The following is a 19,236-nucleotide window of genomic DNA, read 5'->3' as shown; positions in this document are numbered from 1 at the left end:
CTGTTGCCTTAGCCACTAGAGGAGACCAAACTGGCTCTCTTGTTTTAACAGAGTGATAATTTGCTTCCTCAGAATTAAACTTGGCATGAGTTGTTGTTGTGGGGAAAATAGGAGGAGGAAGGAGTATTACGTATGTTTGCTGCCTTGAGTTATTTGCAAAACAATAATAAAGGTGGGGTAGAAAACAAACAAACAAATAATAAATAAATAAATATTCAAGGCAGGCTGGGACTGTCTGCTCCTGTGCAATATTTAGACTTAAATAATAGGTCTTCACCACTCATGAGATCGATGGTTGTCATTAAATACTTAGGAGAGAGATGGAAATCTCTCGCCCTTGAAATGTTTTTTCACCATAGTCCTCAAAATCCCTTCCTTTCACAGCTGTTGAAAACTAGTAGTATAGTTTCCTGCTGTTTTGAGGTGGGAAAGATACGTAACTAGTAGTATAAATCTACTCAAATAATAAACCCATTATTGTTTTAAAAATAATCCCCCCCACAAAAAAACCTTCCTCTCAAATCCCAAGAAAAGAAGTCTTTTGGCCTTGAATGCTTTATACAACCACTATACTCTCAGCCTCCCAAGAAATGTTGAGCATGGCTTCCAGCCACCAGGTAGTTACCCTTTCTGCAAATAGAATTACAAACTTAATTTGGTGGTCTTTGCCATTCTCTTGACTACTGAAGTCATTGTTTAATCCCATATCAGTAGTATGGTTACTCATGTTAACTATTCCCACCCCTTCCATTTTATAAGGAAGAGTCAATGATGCTAAATTTATGTTGCTTTACTGAATCATTTATTGACACCTCTATTGTTTAATATTCAGATGAAATCCTGATTTTGGTATCTTGGAATAGCCCTAAAATCACTTCCTAATTTGTATTTGAGAAAGAGGAGAAATCCAGATAGCTTGTTGCTCTGTTTCTTTCCTTGTTTCATAAGAAATTTTAAAACCTGCAGGACATGATGAAACTTCAGAGTTTGCAAACTTTGCAAATGCTCACATCAGATTCAGTCTTGTGTAATTCATTTGGCTTGCTTATTTTGTCTAGCTAAGATTAATTGTTAAGCGATCCAGCCAAAATGTACTGCGTTAGTACACACTGTCTTCACTTTGTGCAATTTGCTAGTTTATCAGAGTTGAAGCAAATTGAAATTAATTAAACCAAGCTGACCCGATAAAGCTGTATTCTTACAAAACTTTTCAGTTGGCAACTTTTAATTTAGTGCTTGAATTTAAACCTTGTGACAACAAGTTCCTATCAACTGTTCTTGCACTATAAATTACAAACTTGTGACTGTTGTTTTGGGAAATGTTTAACAAATTGCTGGAGGATTTAGTTAATGTTTCTCCTGTTTAAGTTTTTAATAGCATTGTAGGCAAAGTAGCACTGCCTGTGGCACAAGGTGATATCCAAAGTGTGAAGGAGGATGGCAAACCAGCCCTGTAAAGCAGGCTGCATGGGTCCTGCTCCTTCTTTCTTGAAATGTACAGGTAGTCCTTGGGTTACAACCATTTGTTCAGCGACCATTCAAAGTTATGATGGTGCTGAATGAATGGTACTTACGATGGGTCCTTGTAGTTTCCACCATTGCAGCATCGCCTTGGTCACATGATCACAATCTGGATACTTGATGCCTACCTCATGATTATGACATTGTAGTGAGCTATAGTCATGTGATCATGATTTTCGACATTCCCTGCCAGCTTCCTACAAGCAAAGTCAATGGGGAAGCTGGCAGGAAGTTGGAAGTCACAGTCACGTGAGGTCCTCTCTTAACGACCTGTAAGGTCCTCATTAACAACAGGAACCAGGACTGCCTTGACTGCCATCGCTAAGCAACACAGTCATGTGACATTTTGCTTTACGACCTCATTGTTTAACAGTGACAATTCTGGTCCCAATTACCATCATAAGCTGAGGACTACCTGTATTACTATTCTGTTTTCCAGTCATAATTGTAGATAATTGTAGGCAGCAGCAAGCTCCAGAAGCTATCTCTTAAATAGTTCCAACTCACCTTCATGGATGTTACTACACATGGTTCATATAGCCTTCCCCTTGCTTCTCTCAGTCAGTCCCCCATAGTTGCAGGAATCCTCCCATGAACATCGTTGTTGGAAGAATCCCAGGATCCCGGGCTCCATTGCTGCTTTTTTTCTTTTTGTCTCTCCTCCGTCCTCTGGAATTTTTTCTATTTCCATTTTTTCTATTCCCTTCTTAGACTGAAGCATCTTAGCTTTCTCTAGATACTTTAATTTTAAAGAGTTACTTATTTAGAAATTTATTATTTTTATTAGCCACCTTTCCTCTAAACAGCTTAGGGTGGCTTATTGGGGGTGGTGGGGTCACCTTTCATTTTATCTTTACAGCGACAACCCTGCAAGTTCATGTGCTGCAAACCTTTACTGCCTTCACTGCCATCTTTGTTTCCTCACAGGGCCTTTGGAAGAAGATAAATTACTTCATTTTTAAAACATAATTTATGGTATTAGATTCCAGGGCCGTCTAAGCTGGGGGAAACCCTGGAGCTTCGTCACTTGCTCTAGTGTTAGGGGATCTCACTGCCAGGGAAATTGCACATCTTCATCTACTAGCCCAGTATTTCTCAACCTTGGCAATTCTTAAGATGCGTGGACTTTAACTCCCAGAATTTCCCAGCCAGCATGGTGTCTGGGGAATTCTGGGAATTGAAGTCCACACATCTTAAAGCTGCCAAGGTTGAGATACGCTGTATTAGCCTGTAGCTTCTTGTCCCCATGTAGCATTACTCCTCAAGTCTCTCTTCCGTTGGATTCATTTTTGGTGGCCCAGGACACCAGCTTGTCCAGGACTATTAAGATTGCTATGTGTACATTTTGCTAAGAGAAGGTTTGAGAAACATGGCGCTCTTGCTGCTAGGAATTAGCTGCTTATTTAAATCAGCATAATGGAGGATTCTCTTTGATACTGTCCAATAAATGGAAGTGTTTAGTAATCTGGAACAATCATGTTATCCTTCCTCCTCTCTCTTTTATTTGAGCAGAGCAGTCTCCTTAAGAAAACAATAGCTTGTTGTACAGATCAGAAACTTGCCAGAATAAACTGCAGGTGTTCTGCATGGGAGTGAAAGACAATTATTTTTTTTTTAAAAAAAAAAGCACTGTTCAACGCTTCTGTTTCTATTTTGATTTGCTGTTATGGGCACCTGCACCATTCAGATAAGTATGTTCCTTGTGCCAATTTATAGCTGAGCTCCCTTACCTCAAAGATATTTCTTTTGCTCTTTTGTTATAAAAATACTTCAGTAATAGGGATAGGATACTGAATCAAAATAGCACTGGATGTAACTCCAAGGATAGTTTGATTCCTCAGAGTGCTGATTCTACATGCTCTACTGCTCATAATACGTCAATGTGTTCTTTATATTTCTTTCCAGTGTTGTGTATATATGTGTGGGTTTTGAAAAATGGGATGCCCTTAACATAAGCATGGTTTTGTGTCATAAACATAGAAAAACAGGTGTAAAATAAGAGGAATTAAAGGGCATCAAATGTGACCCTCCCTAAAAAGCATGCATTAATAAATTATAATAATAAAATGTGTTATTATAGATGAATAAACTGTAATAATCATCAGATTACATTCCCAAAATTTCTTCTATGAACAGCCCAGAGAAGGGATTCCCTAACTCTTCCCTTTTCAGCCATCTGGTCCTCACAAAATTGGCTTCTGATGGTTGGGAATGAACTTGGAATAGTATATGGCATAACACTGTTGTGGGAGAGACTGGAGGCAGAGGAGAGACAAAGATATAGGACTTGCTTCCACCTCCTTACATGAGTCCATAAGCAGTTTAGTAGGATCCAAATCTAAAGAGCTGACAGTTGATACATATGATTGAGCATAAACCTGATCTTGGTGACCAAGCTAAATAAAATATGATTTGGTTCCACTGCTAGAAAGACATTCAGAAAAATAGTGCTAGAAATACACTTTAGAGACATCTTTTCCAGTCTGGTATATTCCAGATGTCTTAGATCCACCTTACATAATGGGAGTGATGGGCGTTAAAGTCAAAAACGCATCAGGAGTCTTTGGGAAAAGCTTTATACTTAGCACTGACTACACTTGGTGGACTGAGAATCCCCTTTTAAGGCAACTCTGATCAAGACATTTCCTGTTATGTGCTAACTGCCAACCCTTTAAAAGGATCAAATAAGGTATATGTCAGAATGAATGTATGTGGAATGTATGGAAGACAACTCTACTTGAGATGGTGTAGGCTCTTTCAATTGTTCTTTCTAACTGTTGGGGCTGGTTCAGAATTTATTGTTTTGTTCCGTGAAATAGGACTGCTTTTTTGAAAACCCAGTAGAATTGGTTTTGGATGGACTTTTGCTTCCTTGGAATGTATTTATTTTGTTATTTAAAACTCTCCTAAAAGTGATAACCTTGCTTTTGTTTCTTCCAGCCCCTTTTTGTTTTATTGTATTTCTTAGTTTCTTTCCTTTTTTAAAAAAAGCCTTCATTTTTATTTTATATATTCTGAATTTATGTCTTTGTCTTTAGAATTATTTGTGTATGCATGGAAAGGTTTTTGATGTTTGGAAATGAAACATTCTTAAAAAGCTACAACAAAATAAAGATAATTCTGCCCAGAGTCATTGTTACAAGATGGGCGGTAAAGAAATACGCAAATAAATAAATAAAATTCTACTGATGAATATGTAGCCTTACAGCAACCAAAGAGAAAAAGCTTCGTGGGACCCAGCCATATTTAAGCATTGGTTTTGACATATGATTAATTTAGATGTGAAAACCTTTAACTTGCTTACTGTTGGTTGAATCATGTTTTTCCCATTATTAAAGTCAAGCTTAACTCCTTGCATGTTGATGGACACATTCATGCAGTTTTCTTTGTAACAGTATGGAAGTGATTTGCCATTGCTTTTGTTCAGGATACTTTTTGACTTCCAAGTATAGCCTACAGCCCTAGGATTCTATGGAGATCTGTCCTCCAAGTACTAATCTGAGCCAACCCTACTTGGCTTTCCAGCCCAAAGCCACTTGTGGAAAGCTCATACTAGTCTTTTATGATTTGAGATAATTCTTCTTTGTACCAACCATATTAAAAGTATTCACATTGTGAATTTCACACATGGGGAAAAACGCACAACAGTGTTGAACAATGAAATCTAACATCTTGCTTTTAAAAAAAGGAATTAGAAAAGGTGCGTGCTTCTAGCTCATATGTGTGAAAAGGTAGGCTGGACATAGGTTATGAGAGAATTGTTCAATTTCATTCCCAGTAATCAAACAGCTGAGGTTAGGGTCCTTACAAAACTCATTTCTATGCTTCAGAAGTACTAAAAGCAGAGTGAATGTTATAAAAGAAGCAAGTAGATTAGTCTGGGAAGTAAAACTTATACATGCAACAATAATGAAATAAGGCAATGTCAAGCCACTTTCATTTTGTTGCCAAGAAAACAACTCGAATGAGTTTGTGTAGTCCACAGGAGCTGAGCTTGACTTGAGTGAGACTTTTAACTTTTTAAGTGAAAAATCTTCATTGCTCATACAAGTTGGAATAGACAGTGTTTTCTTTGTACAGAAGTTTGTACAGATGTTTAAAAGTATTTTCAACTTGCCATGCTGTCATATAGCAGCCTTCTCTTTTCTTCAAGGAGACCAATCTCTGTATCTTTTCTCAGGACCTCCTGAATAGAAGGGGAACTGTCCAAAGCCTTTCTGCCACCTCAATTAATTGATGTGCTCTTTTTGGCCCAAGGGTGCTGCTTTCACATTAACTATTTATGTACACAGATTTGAAAATGACTGGCCTGCTTGGTCATCAAAGTGACTGGCCCTAAATAGTTTTTCAATAAACTGCTTTTCTTGGGTGTGCAAAGAATAATATTGGAGTAATAATATTAACAAAATGCAGTTCTTTAAAAACATTTCACTGAGGAAAGGTGGTTGTTCCTTTACTTTTTCCTATGAAATTTAAGAATGACCTAGGAATGCTCCAGTATGATAAATTCTTTCTCTTCCCACCCAACCCTTTACAGTTTTGCATGGAGTTAAACCAGCCGACTCTGCCAAACATCCGCAAATGGAAGGGCCCTCGAGGATGCTGGAAGGGGATTATTTCAGAGAAGCTCTCAGGGCACCTCGAGAAGGTATTCTAGTGCAAATCAAGAATTCTGGACGTTTTATTAAGTTTTGCTTTTTTCTAGCCAAGGAAATTATTTAAGCTTTTTGAACTGCTGGAAAATCTATAGTTTTTGTCTGAGCTCAGGACAGCATTTCCCCTGACCCTTTGAGGTAACTTTTCATAACTGTCTTTCCTATGGACTGTCATTGATTTCAGAAAGTTTTTTTCAGGCTGCAGAGATTTTTGAAATTCCACTTTAGCTATAAAATGTCTATATTGGTGTATTTAATTATGGATCTTGAAATCTTAATCCAATGACTCATGGTAGTATGTATACTGAATTCACAAAAGACTGATAAAAAAATGAGAATCATAGAAATTCCATTTTGTAATAAAAAATCATTGTTTTTTATGATTAACCAATACATTCTTAATCCAAACAAGACTCCTGTCTTCAATTCTTTTTTCAGTAGCCCTTATCAAGTGTATGCTTGCATTTATATTATTATTATTTTCTTTACAGTATTTATATGCCATGCCAACCAACAGATTCTGGGTAACATACAAACAAAATAAGACTCTAACTAACCCCTTCAACCTATACAAAACATCAACTTTGGTTGGATCCAAATTTAATGATGCGTAGACTTGGGTGATTGGAATCAATAGGACTTAGGTTAGCCATTTTTAATGATGAGTTGTTTCACTTAGCTATTTTTTTCTCTTTTGGCCTTCAGTGTGTAGAATATTCTGGCTTCCTATGGGACACAACTGCAGGGATAGAGCTGAAAGATGCTACCTCCTCTGAAGGCACACATACAAATGGCAATGGGAGACAGGTCCATCCTCATCCTTACATTGCACATTTCAAGGTAAGGGTGCTTAAACAAGGCTTGCCTTTCCCAACTGGAAGAATTCAAGAAACAGTTGGAAATTAAATAGCGCAGGCATGATTTGCATTTTAGTTTATTTTTAAGGTTCACTGAGCAATTAAAAGTGGTAGCATTATCTCCTGGGTTTATAGTTTGGTGTTAGATAACGTCCTAATAAAAGTTGGTAGTAATATATTTCCCAAAGATACAAACCAAATCAGAGGTCTGTTTGTGGTTGTTAGTAAGTATGTGTCTCTTTGCAAATGAGAAATGATTGTATTATTGAGAACAGTGGTGAGCAATCAGGGGACATTTTTCATTTGTGAGGTATTGTATGAACAGATCCTTGAAAATCTCTTAATGCTCCCTATGCTTGCCCCTAGGTTGGAGTGAATGATTTAATACTGGTTAACTTGCATTTAGTGCCATTGCCATCCACTGGAGAAAATTCTGTGAAGAATCACAATAGTCACAAATTAGCAGTCTTTGCACATACTGTACAGGAAACACTGAAAGGTAAGACCAGCTGATAAAAATGTTAAATAATACTGAAGGGGACCCATCACTCATTTGTTATTTATCAGCCTTCCCTAACATGGCACCTTCCAGATGTGTTGAAGTTCAAAGAGAAAGTATGGACCTAGAAGCCCAAATCATCTGGAGGGCTGAGTTAGGGAAGGTTTTCTACAGTTCTGAATGCAGAAAAATTGCTCTGTGCTGGCATCTTCTTGTGTCAGAAACACATATGTTGGAATTTTGACATGCTGAATACAACAGTTGCCTAATTGATCCAAAACAATTATTCACATGTGTTTTGGTCAGTCAATTTCTGGAAATGTTCAAACGATAAAAATGCTCGTTCTCTTTAAAAGTCAACTTTAATTTAGCTAATGCATATATCTACCCAGTAGGCATCATTTTAGAAGAGGCATTCCATTCTCTTTCCCACTCAAGAGCAAATGCCCTTTCTAAGGTGGCACTTACCAACTGCATTTTTTCCAAGTAATAATGCCTTTTAAAAAATAATCTGTGTGATTTAACAGGAGCACATCTATCATTAATCAAAATTTAATGTATATAGTCCATAACTGTACTGCTTAGATATTGGAGGAATAAGGGATTAGAAACTAGAAACCAGGAGCTAGAAACCAGGAGACGGTGAGTTCTAGTCCAGCCTTAGGCATGAAAGCCGGCTGGGTGACTTTGGACCAGTCACTCTCTCTCAGCCCAACTCATCTCACAGGGTGGTTGTTGTGGGGAAAATAGCAGGAGGAAGGAGTATTATGTTTGCCACCTTGAGTTATTTATAAAAAATAATAAAGACAGGATAGAAAATAAATAAATAAATAAGTTTACAGCACCCATAGATTTTAATATCGATTTATAAAATTTGTATATATTGTCCATATATTCAGAAATACTCTGTATTTATATACATATCTGGAGACCTATTTAGGCTCAAGGTTGATCTGTAAAAACGTGTTGGGGCAGAGGGAAGTATATTGCAAAAGTGGACTAGAATGTCTGCAGGGGAGGCACCGCAACTGTCAATTATGAAAGGCACATTCTTCTTAATCTTACAGCTAGCTTAAGAATGTGTATTTAACAAATTACTGCTTGCTCTTAAACCAGGATGTCAGGTTGTTGGCTTTTAGTGGAAGTTTCCCTCTAAATGGGCTACCAGAACACACTCTGGTACTGCATGGTTAGGATCATAATGCATACAATCATAATACAAAATAGAAATTCATTTTTTTGTAAATAAATACACATCTAGTCCCGTCTAAGAACCAAGTAAATGTTGGTCATCATTAATTTCCATGAAGTTATTTCAGTCATGCATGTGTAATAACATGAAGGTAAGGGGCTCCCAGTTGCTCTGAAAGAAATGAGATAGAGAAGCTGTTGGCTGGCATGCAGGGGATGAAGACAGTTCCACTCTTCAGTAATTTAGTGGAACCAATCTAGGCTGCAAAGATCCCACAAGAACCAGTGAACGTTGGGTAGGGTGTGGAAATAAAGAAATAGTGAGAAGGCTGCTATGCAACCTATTCAGAAAATGAAGCCCACTTAGAATGGATCAAACATTGGATGTATATTTTAAAATTTAAGTGCTGTGTACCATATGAAAATGTTTTAGGGCCATTGAAATGCCATAGATTACAACAAACTTGATCATAGTCAAATGGCAGAATAGTGTAGACTCTAAGAATTAACTTGTTTTTTAGAATTGAATGAATAACTTCATTATGGTCTTTGACCAGCCTTTACAATAAAAGAAAATAGTTTAATTCAACAATTCATTGTCAGGAAAAAGGAAAACAATAAAATAGTAAAACAATATTATCTGTGTAATAAATTTTTGCGTAATTGTATAGCTTGATAAAAATATTTGGCCACCTGGTATGTGGATCCACAAGGGCAAAGTCTCTGTGAATAAGGAGCCTCATGAAATCTTCCTGCCAGCACTGCTGAGGGGAGGGCATCACAGCAGGCTCTGGAAAAGGCCCATCTATATTTGCTTAAGGAGATTGTATAGGTACCCTGCAGTAGAGGGTTTGCGGCTATCTAGAATTTGGCAATAGAATTCAGGAGCACTGGTTATATCATTCTGGCAATCAGTGTGGATCCAGGGAGGTAGAAACTGTTGCCCATGTCCTCATACAGTGTCTTTTTTATGATGCCCCAAGACGTGCTCTGATCTCCCCAATTATTTCTAAATTTATGGGTCATACTGATAGATTTTATGTTTATTTCCTTTTAAGGGATGCTGATTCTACACTCACATACCTGGGCCAAATATTTTTATCAAGCTATACAATTATGCAACATTTTAATTAGATACATTGTTTTACTATTTTATTGTTTTCCTTTTTCCTGACAATGAATTGTTGAATTAAACAATTTTCTTTTATTGTAAAGGCTGGACAAAGACTGTAATAAAGTTATTCATTCACTCACTCACTCACTCTTGTTTTTTAGATAATGCATTGACTAGAAATTTGACGGTTCCTGTGTGGATGTTATTAGCTTGATCCTTAAATTCATTTTCAATGTTTAGCCCTTATTCTGTCCCTTAGGAACTAGATCCAGAGAAATTGCAATGAAACCCCAATGATTTTACCATGATTAGTATAGATTATGGGCTCTCTTGGGCTCAGGAGAACCTAGCATTTTGTTTACAGCTAAACAAAGGCTAAAAATGACAGCATGACTTTGTTCAATTTATCAAGGTCGGTTGCCGAAAGCATTCTCCAGTTTCAGAAGAGGGCATGTAACATGCAACACTAGGCCAACCAACATCAAAAAGGTGTTAAGAAATGGATTACTGGCATTGATTATGAATGTAAAAAATGTTACACCAGATTAGTTGTGCGTAAGTGACAAAAAGACATATGGATAGATGCTGCTTTCAAAAATCACCTCCAAAGGTTATTTTCAGGATTGTATATCACTTTTTGGTGTGTATTGGTTTGCTTTTGCAACCATGGCAGGTGTTGCAATGCTTCATATGTCACTACTATGTGTCTGGGGCACAGTTGAATGATTTGCCTCATTCATAAAGTGCATACACAGTCATTAAATTCTGTAAGTCTTCCAAACAACATTTGCCTATAATTCATTCATGCTGATTGAAAATGATACCAAAATCCAAGGCCACACTGGAGCAGATTTCCCATTGGTTTTTGCACCTTGTCCTTCATCCATTAAAGATTGCTGCTAAATGTTTTGTAACATTCTTCCATACTGTTGTTTTGTTGCGTACATTCCTTCCCCAACTTGAGGGCTGTGTTTGCATGGGATTATGGGAATTGAAATCCAATAAATTTGTAGGGCACTGGCTTGGGAAGGTGATTGTGGTATGAGCCCAGATTGGTACCTTATTTTCCTGAAAATAACCTTGGGAGAAATCATGAAGCAGAGTGGCTGCATGTGCACGTAAATGTGGAGTCAGCTGGATGCAGCTTCTGAATCAACCATGCAAGACAATTGAAAGGAGTAGATGCTGGAGACAGAACAAATAAAAAATTGCATGATAAAATGGATGCAAAACTTTAAAAAAAAACAGTCACAACACAACAATGGGAAGAATTATAGAACAAATCTGTAAAATTTACTCCAAGTTTTAACTTGAGAAAACTGGTATAAATATTTTATAGATGGTATACAATTTGTCAATAATTGCCAAATAGACAAATCATACAGTAATAAATACTGGAAATGCCATGAGACAGAAGGAGCACTTTACCACATCTGGTGGACATATAGAAACACTCGAAAGTGCTAGAAAGAAATACACAGTACTACTCAGAAATAGTTACAAATCAAATTTGAAATGAAACCAATTCTTTTTACTAGGCATAATTCCAAAAATATATCAAGAAAAAGTTTACTGAGATACATGTTTATGGTAGCAATTCTTATTTACATTGTTAAAACAATTTAATGTAGTTAAATATTATTTTCCATGGTTAATTTCTAATCAAAGATACACTAAGCACTAACTGTACAAAATGTACAAAAATCATTGAGAACAATCCAGAATGGTTTCACACTAACTTTCTCTGAAAGCATCCCAAGATTTATAATCCAACAAGCTCATAATCATGCCATTTCTTTTATTGTTTGGCATCCTTGAGGCTTTCCTGCTACGTCCATGAACCTACATTGCTTCCTGCAATTCTTTCAGCCTCTCTCAACTTTCTCCTCCTCACGTCTTTTTACCCGTTATTTAGGTGATTTAATTGCCACCCTCTTTACATTTATTACTTATATAATGAGATAATGAGGAACATTGCATAGATATGTATCACACTGAGAACCATTGCACAGCCAGCAGTGATGAAGGGACTTTAACTCTGGTTTTTACTCAGTAGAATACTATTGATCATATCAATATATATCAATATATCATATTTATTTAATAGAATACATTGATATGTCTGATAAAGACCTGATTATCTCTTATCAGATGACATCAGACAGAATTCACTTGGCAATTCTGAGACCAAGTGAAAATAGTTGACCAAAAAGAAAGGATAATAATTTAACAACCATTTTTAAAATCCAAACAAGCCAAGAGTTGTGGCAGAATACTTCCATAGGAGGAATAGAGCTGTATATAGAAGTTAGTAAAGAGTATTAAGAACAATAATTGGATATCTTAAAAGGAAACAGAAGTGAATCACTAGGATTGCAAACTTTTACCTATTCACCTACAAGTAAATCTTTTTGAATTGTAAATGGGACTTTTTTGTACAGCTGCAAAGATTTATGCTCTTTAGGATAACAAGAGTATATTAATGTATAAATAATAACAGGAGGATTTAGGATAGAACTGTCTGCAGTTTTATTCCTGCACAACATTTCCTCTCTCCATTTGAACAGAGAAGCTTAGCATATGAGCAGTTCAGCTTGTATTACAGTACATTCAGTATAGTACATTAATGTTAGGAGTATCACATCTTGGCTGGAAAAAAAGGAGTTTTCAATACCTCTTTGCTACCATCTAGTGGCCCTCTAGATTTTCATAGCCACATACTGTATGGTGGTCTTTTTATATACAGTTTAACGTACAGTACAAGATATAGCCTCTGGATATCGATTTTGTCATTCTCCACTAACCCTTCATGACTATACTATTCCCAACCTTAGGTGAAAAAGATGTGATTATTTTGGGTGACTTTAGCCAGCCCCCAGATACTAGCGACCATGACTTGTTACGAAAGGAAAGGTTCCACCATCTGGTTCCTGCAAGTACATTTACAAACATCAGCACAAAGAATCCTCAAGGTTCCAAGTCCCTGGACAACATATGGATCAGTCGTGGCTTGAAAAAGATTTTCACTGGTAAGATTCCATTTTGGGAGGAGGCAATGTTCTCAATAGTTTCAATTATTGTACATCTTAATTGTTAGGACTTCAAATATAAGCATAGCAAAGGTTATTTTGCTGTGTGCCTGTTGCTTGCAGTGTCATGCCAACTTTATATACAATAGGCTCCACCTTGGTATCCTCTATTCATCTCCTACAATATAACCAAATACTTTGCTGACTGGGGAGGTTGGAAGTTGTTTCTAACATGTATGAAGGGTACCAACTTGGGTACCAACAAAGGCTGCTATATGTAGATGTTTTACATCAGAGTGGCCCACTTCTTGATGATCAGGGGATGTATTTAACATTTGTGGGAGAATCAAGGGCTGCAATATGTGAGGCAATACTGCAAGTGGATAGATTGTCTATTGGTTTGGAGGCTGAATTTTGAATGTATTTGCTTTATATTATTTACATGCAACTTATTTAAAGGTTTACACAACAGGTTTGGGGTATATTCTACCTCAGAGTACCAGGAAATTGTGCTGTTTTTTGACAATTGTAGTCAGGAGCAGTGGGGGATAATAGAGGTTTGGGGGTCTCCTGCTGCTCTTCTGGAGACTAATCTGGCCCATCCCTATTTTGCACAGTAGCCAGATTGAATGTGTTTGTTTCCCAATGTTTGACATAAATTTGCTGCAGTAAATATATGAAGATAGATACTCCTTCAATTGTATTTTGGGGGTACAGCTGACCACAAGGTGTGTCTGTCAGATAACCTTGAGTGTTCAGTGTTCCTTTACCATGTTATACGTCAAGTTTCTTCAGTATTTTCTTCACTCCTTTTTAATAACCTAGAAATATAATAATTATTCTGGAGAAGGATTCTGTTAACTATATGTAAGCTCCCACATTTGTTTAATTTCATTTTCTGTTCTTTGTGCTATGATTTTCTTTCAAAAACTTGAATTAAGCACCAGCCTCCCTTGTTGCTTCTGAGCACTAAGTAGGTCTGCATCCACTTAGTTTCTTGGTGTTTAATTTCAAAGCCTTCTCTGTCATGATCTCAATCCTCTACGATAGGTCCAACCCTCAGAAATGTTTGATGTGCTGTCTCTGACAAAATGCACACAGCTTAACATTTAAAAGTGAGATGCTTTCTTCATTGTCATTGTTGGCGTTTCTTTTGTCTTTCCAAATATTCAGCTCTTTTCCCTGCACAATTTTTCACCCACAGGTCATTGGGCAGTTGTAAGAGAAGGTCTTACAAACCCCTGGATCCCTGATAACTGGTCATGGGGTGGAGTAGCATCAAGTCACTGCCCAGTTTTAGCTGAATTTTACATCGAGAGGGACTGGAATAGAAAGGATCTAACTCAAAATGGAAGTGGAGTGATGATGGAATGCACTGACTTGAATTCTAAACATGAGCGGTGATGAAAGAAGATGCAAGCTTCATTTTCCTTTCCCAAAAAAGATGGTTAGAAGATTCCTTCGCTCAAGGCCTGACAGTGAACAAGAACTGCCGTGTATTTTCATCATCTAAAAATGAATAAGCTTCTGCTTTTAACATCTCCCTTTCCCATTCCCACTTCTGTCCCCTTTGTGGGCGTTTTAGGATATCCCATTGCCACTGAGTGGATTGTGACTTACGGAGACCTGGAGGGTGCTTCTGTGGCTGGATACCTGGATAACTGCAAATAAAATGCACTTTTTAATACTGTTTGTTCACAATCTCCCTCTTTCTACTTCTAATAAAATGCTACAATTGAAGATAATAGCTCATGAAAGAGCAGACTCAGGCAACCAGTTTTTAATGCATTCTGTCATGTGCTTGAGATACTTCAGCAATGGAAAATAATCCCTAAGTGCTGTTACATTTAACACCCAGCTTGCATTTTACTACAGCTAGTAGTCTTGACATTGGGATATAATGAGTCATGAGTTGAATCATTTGAAAAAAAGAAAACACTACAGTCCATTGAAAAGGTGATCACTATACAACTAAGATTATCTCAGCCTTACCTGGTGCCTTTTAGATTGCTTAATTTAAAAATAATAAAAAAAAAAATTGAATTAATAATTAAAACTTCCTAAATTCCAGCTAGCATGACCATTAGCAATTATTCCTAAAACTTATAAAATGAAATCTAAGCAGCCCTTAGCCAGTTCTGTACATAAGGGTGTGCCTGATTTATACTTCTTTAAACGGAACTGTAAGAATAAGGAATCAATAATCTTCAGTCAGGGTTGAATCTGACCGTGGACATAAACAGAACAAATGTATTGATATCAATTGGACTTCCTTGTCATGATTGGATTTACTTGTCATGATTAATTTGAAAATACCTATTTATGTTTGGACTTAACTCTATAGATTTTACTTTTTGGAGGCTTATGCCATATGTAATGTTTTGTATATTGTTAAACTGATTAGAACAATAAATTTTTAAAAAGAAATTTAAAGGAACTTACTCATGAAAACTGCAGAATTCTTTCCATTGAATAGTAAGGTTAAAATACCTAATGTTTTAACCTTACTATTTACTTATTTTTTATTTATTTTTTTATTACTATTTACTTATTATTTACTTATTACTTATTAATTTACTATTACCTAGGCATGAAAGCCATCTGAGTGACCTTGGGCCAGTCACTCTCTCTCAGCCCAACTCACCTCACAGGGTTGTTGGGAAAATAGGAGTATCAGGTATGTTCACCCCCTTGAGTTTTTATATATATATATATATAAGGCGGGATAGAAAATAAACAATAAATATGGATAGGGTCCAGTGTATCTTCAAGAGGCCCTTCACTCCTATGAATTCCTAGGATTTCCTAGGTGGAGAAGCTCTGGATCTTTTCTTGTATAGCATATTGCAGTAATGGGAATTAATTTCAAAGCCTTCTTTGTCATGACCTCAATCCTTTATGATAGGTCTAACCCTCAAAAAGTCCTTTTGAATCTTCTCTTAATAGTTTATAAGAAGTGAGTGAAAACTTCAATGTGAAAAATTACAATACTGGTTATGATTATGTGGTACTTTATTGAATATTAATTGATCTGCTTTTATTGTACATGAGCAATTTTTCTTTTCGAAATGGAGTTAGTAACAAAGTTCATTTAAATAGTATGTGTTCATTAAAGATCACAGTTTGAAGTATGTGCAGATACACAATCTAGCTCTTATAAGTTTTATCAAAAGGTTGTAGATTGGAAGAGGAATCAGTGATATAGGATACGGCAACTTTCCCCCACTTTCAGATACATTAGGAGTCTGCTTCTCAGAATTCCCAGTCATGGACCAAGCAGGGAGTTCTACCTCCTAAAATATAAGAATGCTAGAATACAGCATTATGTTCAAGTTTGCCGTGCAAACCACATTGCAAAGTTTATAGGATTTGTTATTTCATAGAACAGTCGCTTTTCCAGATAATCTAGAAACAAGCAGACATAGAAACAAGCACAAGCCTTTTCTAAGAATTCTAAAAATTCTTCACAATGTAATTCGATGTTCAGTTCTCGTGCAGTATGCATGGAAAAAAATGTGTGATAGCTTGAACAAATTAAATTACATGAACAAGACGAGAGAGGTTGAAATCAGTTATCAGACTGAAATGACTCCACTGTTAATTTCTGTTCTCAAATTATTACCCTCTATAAAGAAAAATAATCTATTGTTTCGTTCATCAGATGGTGAACCCTTAGCCTAGAAGGAAAAGTCTCCATTTCTAACAACTGGGGGGAGGGAGGGAAATGATAATCTTTTGTGTTTCATGTTTACTCCACTTTTATCAAGTAATGCATTATCTAGCAGATAATCATAAAGTACGTAGCTAAACACTGTCTCAACTAGCTTTCAAAAGAACATTATCAAGACAATGATACTAAACTGGCTTAAATCTATAATGTTCAGCTTAACTATTTGGAACTTATGGACATCATCTCTTTTTGTAAACAAATCTAGTTGAAAAAAGAATCATGATTGGATGAACTCACACCTTGCTCATTTATATTACCATGTGTGGATTTCTTGATCAATGAACACAATACAGTTTTATGAACTAGCTCGCATTTGCAGTTTTTGAGAAATTGGCCACCATCCATTTGCTCTTGAACACAAATAATTAAATAGTGCTACTGCAAATATTAAGCTGATCAACTACAAGAACTTTATTGCAGCAATATAACACCTGTTTAATATTAACTGGGTGTCAATTCAGGAAAGGATTACCTGAGAGTGCTAGTTTTTCTCAAAATTGAATGGCAGAGAGGTTTTCCAAACAGGAAACCGGTGCCTGTTCTGTAAAAAATTGTTTTGGCCATATATTTGCCCTGCAAATACATTAAATGATCCTGTGTCTCTTCTCATTTGTATTCACATTTGTGTCTCCTACATCCAATTTTCTGTATTTGAGAAGTTATAATATTACATTTGTGTCAAAACATTGGCAGGTAACTAGTGAATTGTCTATCACTGTATTGTTTAGGTAACTAGTGAATTGTCTATCACTGTATTGTTTAGAGACTCAAATAACTTTGGAGTCCTTGGTGCTCTCTGAGCTTGGTTGCTTGCTTGCAGATGTTTCATACCCAATTAGGTAACATCATCAGTGCAAGAGTTACCTAGTTGGGTAATGAAACAACTGCAAGCAAATCACCAAGCTCAGAGCGCATCAAGGACTCCACAGTTCAACCCCGAGCTACAGATATTCTCTTCTATTGGACTCAAATAACTTCTCATTCAGAAGTAAGGCGAAAATATGATGGTATTAATATACAGTGAAGAAAATGAGAAATCAGTGGGTAAAAAGGGTGTGGAAAATTGTCAGGATGCCATTTCAGTAAAGAAGAATGAATAATAAGAGCAAAGTTCAAGGCTACAATATGAAAAAAATTGTTTGGATTTGAGTCTGAAGCTTGGCTTCCCAAAGATTTCTCCAAAGAAGAGGATTTTTGAGCTCTTCAGATTTCAGTTGGGCTGCTGTTCTATCCAAATCTATTTAAAGGGTTCTTGGTGACAAAGGATAAAATGTTGTTGGAAAATATTGCAGTCCAGTTTCTTGCTACTCCCTTTAATGAACTTGGGTTCAGAAGAGAATAATTGGATTTACACTCAGGATTCTGTTGCTTCAACATCTGACTTTTTTGGAAGTATCTCCAGGTTCTGTACAGGTAAAGCCAGTATCTGAATCTGTTATCTTTAGCTGGAATTTGTGCTACCTGTACATGTATATGTTGTAATCCAAAATATCTTGAGGAAAACAGATTGGGGAGGGTTGCTTTTTAAAAAATACCACGCAGAAGCCAAATACAATTAGTTCATTTGTTCCCAAGACTGACTGACATGTCTCAAGCATCAGGATAAGAGTAATGTAGTAACATCTTAAAAACATACTATTAGTCAAACATTTGGATAGTATGTTTCATAATTGCTGATCTGGTAATATAAGGCTATTCCTTAAACTAAGATAAAGAGGCAGAATTTATCTTTGTTAGTTCAAATAAATCTAGCAATAACTTTTTTAAAGTGATATATAACCATAGTGAAACAGTCTGGTGAAAGCCATTCTTATGCTTTATTTTACCACTTCATTACAACAGCTTAAGAACAAGTTTCACACAATTTTAAAAATCCAGAAAAACTTTACAAAACCACAATTACAAATCCAAAACATTTTATATAAATAGAGAAAAAAACAGTATTAAGAGCAATTGATGGAGTGGTCTTTCTGATGGAGAAATGAGTTGACTATCAAATTACTACACTGACATTTTCTAAAGTTAAATTGCACCAGACTTTTTTAAAAGATCCATTGTGGATACAAGATGACTTTGCATGTTCATATATCATTCATATACCACAATTTTTCCACATTCCTGTGAGAACGACATCTGGCAGAGCAGAATGACATGCATTACTAATGATAACATGTATGTGGTAACATAGTATGTAAAATTAGACCATACGTGAAGTCTACAACCTGAATGTTTAAATCCACACTTCAAGAGTAAGAAAATAACTGCTTTCAGAACCTAAAATTTAGATATAGATAGGACATGGGAATTACCAGGCTCTCCAATAAAATTATCATTGCTGCTAAATCCTTTTGCTTGAGAAAGTGAATATAGATAAGAGCAAGTTATTTTTGTTAAAAGTTTTGTTAACTTTGTGAAAGTCAATGTGAATCGATTGTTTTCAATAGCTACATGCTAAGACTAAGTGTAGGTTTTACCTGAGAGATATGTAGAATATCAGGCCAGTATTGTCTTTTCCCCACATTCTGTTTCATGACAAGAACTATGGGGCAATTCCACCAAAAATGATTCTTTCCACTCCTGGGCACAGTCATTCTCTGTACAGACCTACTATATTTTTTCAAACACTCTGAATTATTTTTT

General features: G+C 36.2%; 1 protein-coding gene across 2 annotated transcripts in view; it reads left to right on the top strand.

Annotated features, from left to right (window-relative positions):
* EEPD1 (endonuclease/exonuclease/phosphatase family domain containing 1) overlaps positions 1-14,558 on the top strand; it is a 48,423-nt gene extending 33,865 nt beyond the window's left edge. For both annotated transcript variants that reach the window (XM_063304043.1, XM_063304042.1), the window contains 5 exons: positions 6,059-6,169; positions 6,882-7,016; positions 7,400-7,532; positions 12,672-12,866; positions 14,071-14,558. In XM_063304043.1, coding sequence (XP_063160113.1) covers positions 6,059-6,169; positions 6,882-7,016; positions 7,400-7,532; positions 12,672-12,866; positions 14,071-14,270 — 774 coding nt within the window. In that variant the 3' untranslated portion in view covers positions 14,271-14,558. The remainder of the gene's footprint in view (positions 1-6,058; positions 6,170-6,881; positions 7,017-7,399; positions 7,533-12,671; positions 12,867-14,070) is intronic.
* The last annotated feature ends 4,678 nt before the right edge of the window (positions 14,559-19,236 follow it).

The sequence above is a fragment of the Candoia aspera genome, chromosome 4, assembly GCF_035149785.1.
Source record: "Candoia aspera isolate rCanAsp1 chromosome 4, rCanAsp1.hap2, whole genome shotgun sequence".
Classification (NCBI taxonomy): Eukaryota; Metazoa; Chordata; class Lepidosauria; order Squamata; family Boidae; genus Candoia; species Candoia aspera.
The sequence above is the reverse complement of the archived record's forward strand: the minus strand, read 5'-3'. Positions and strand labels throughout refer to the sequence as shown.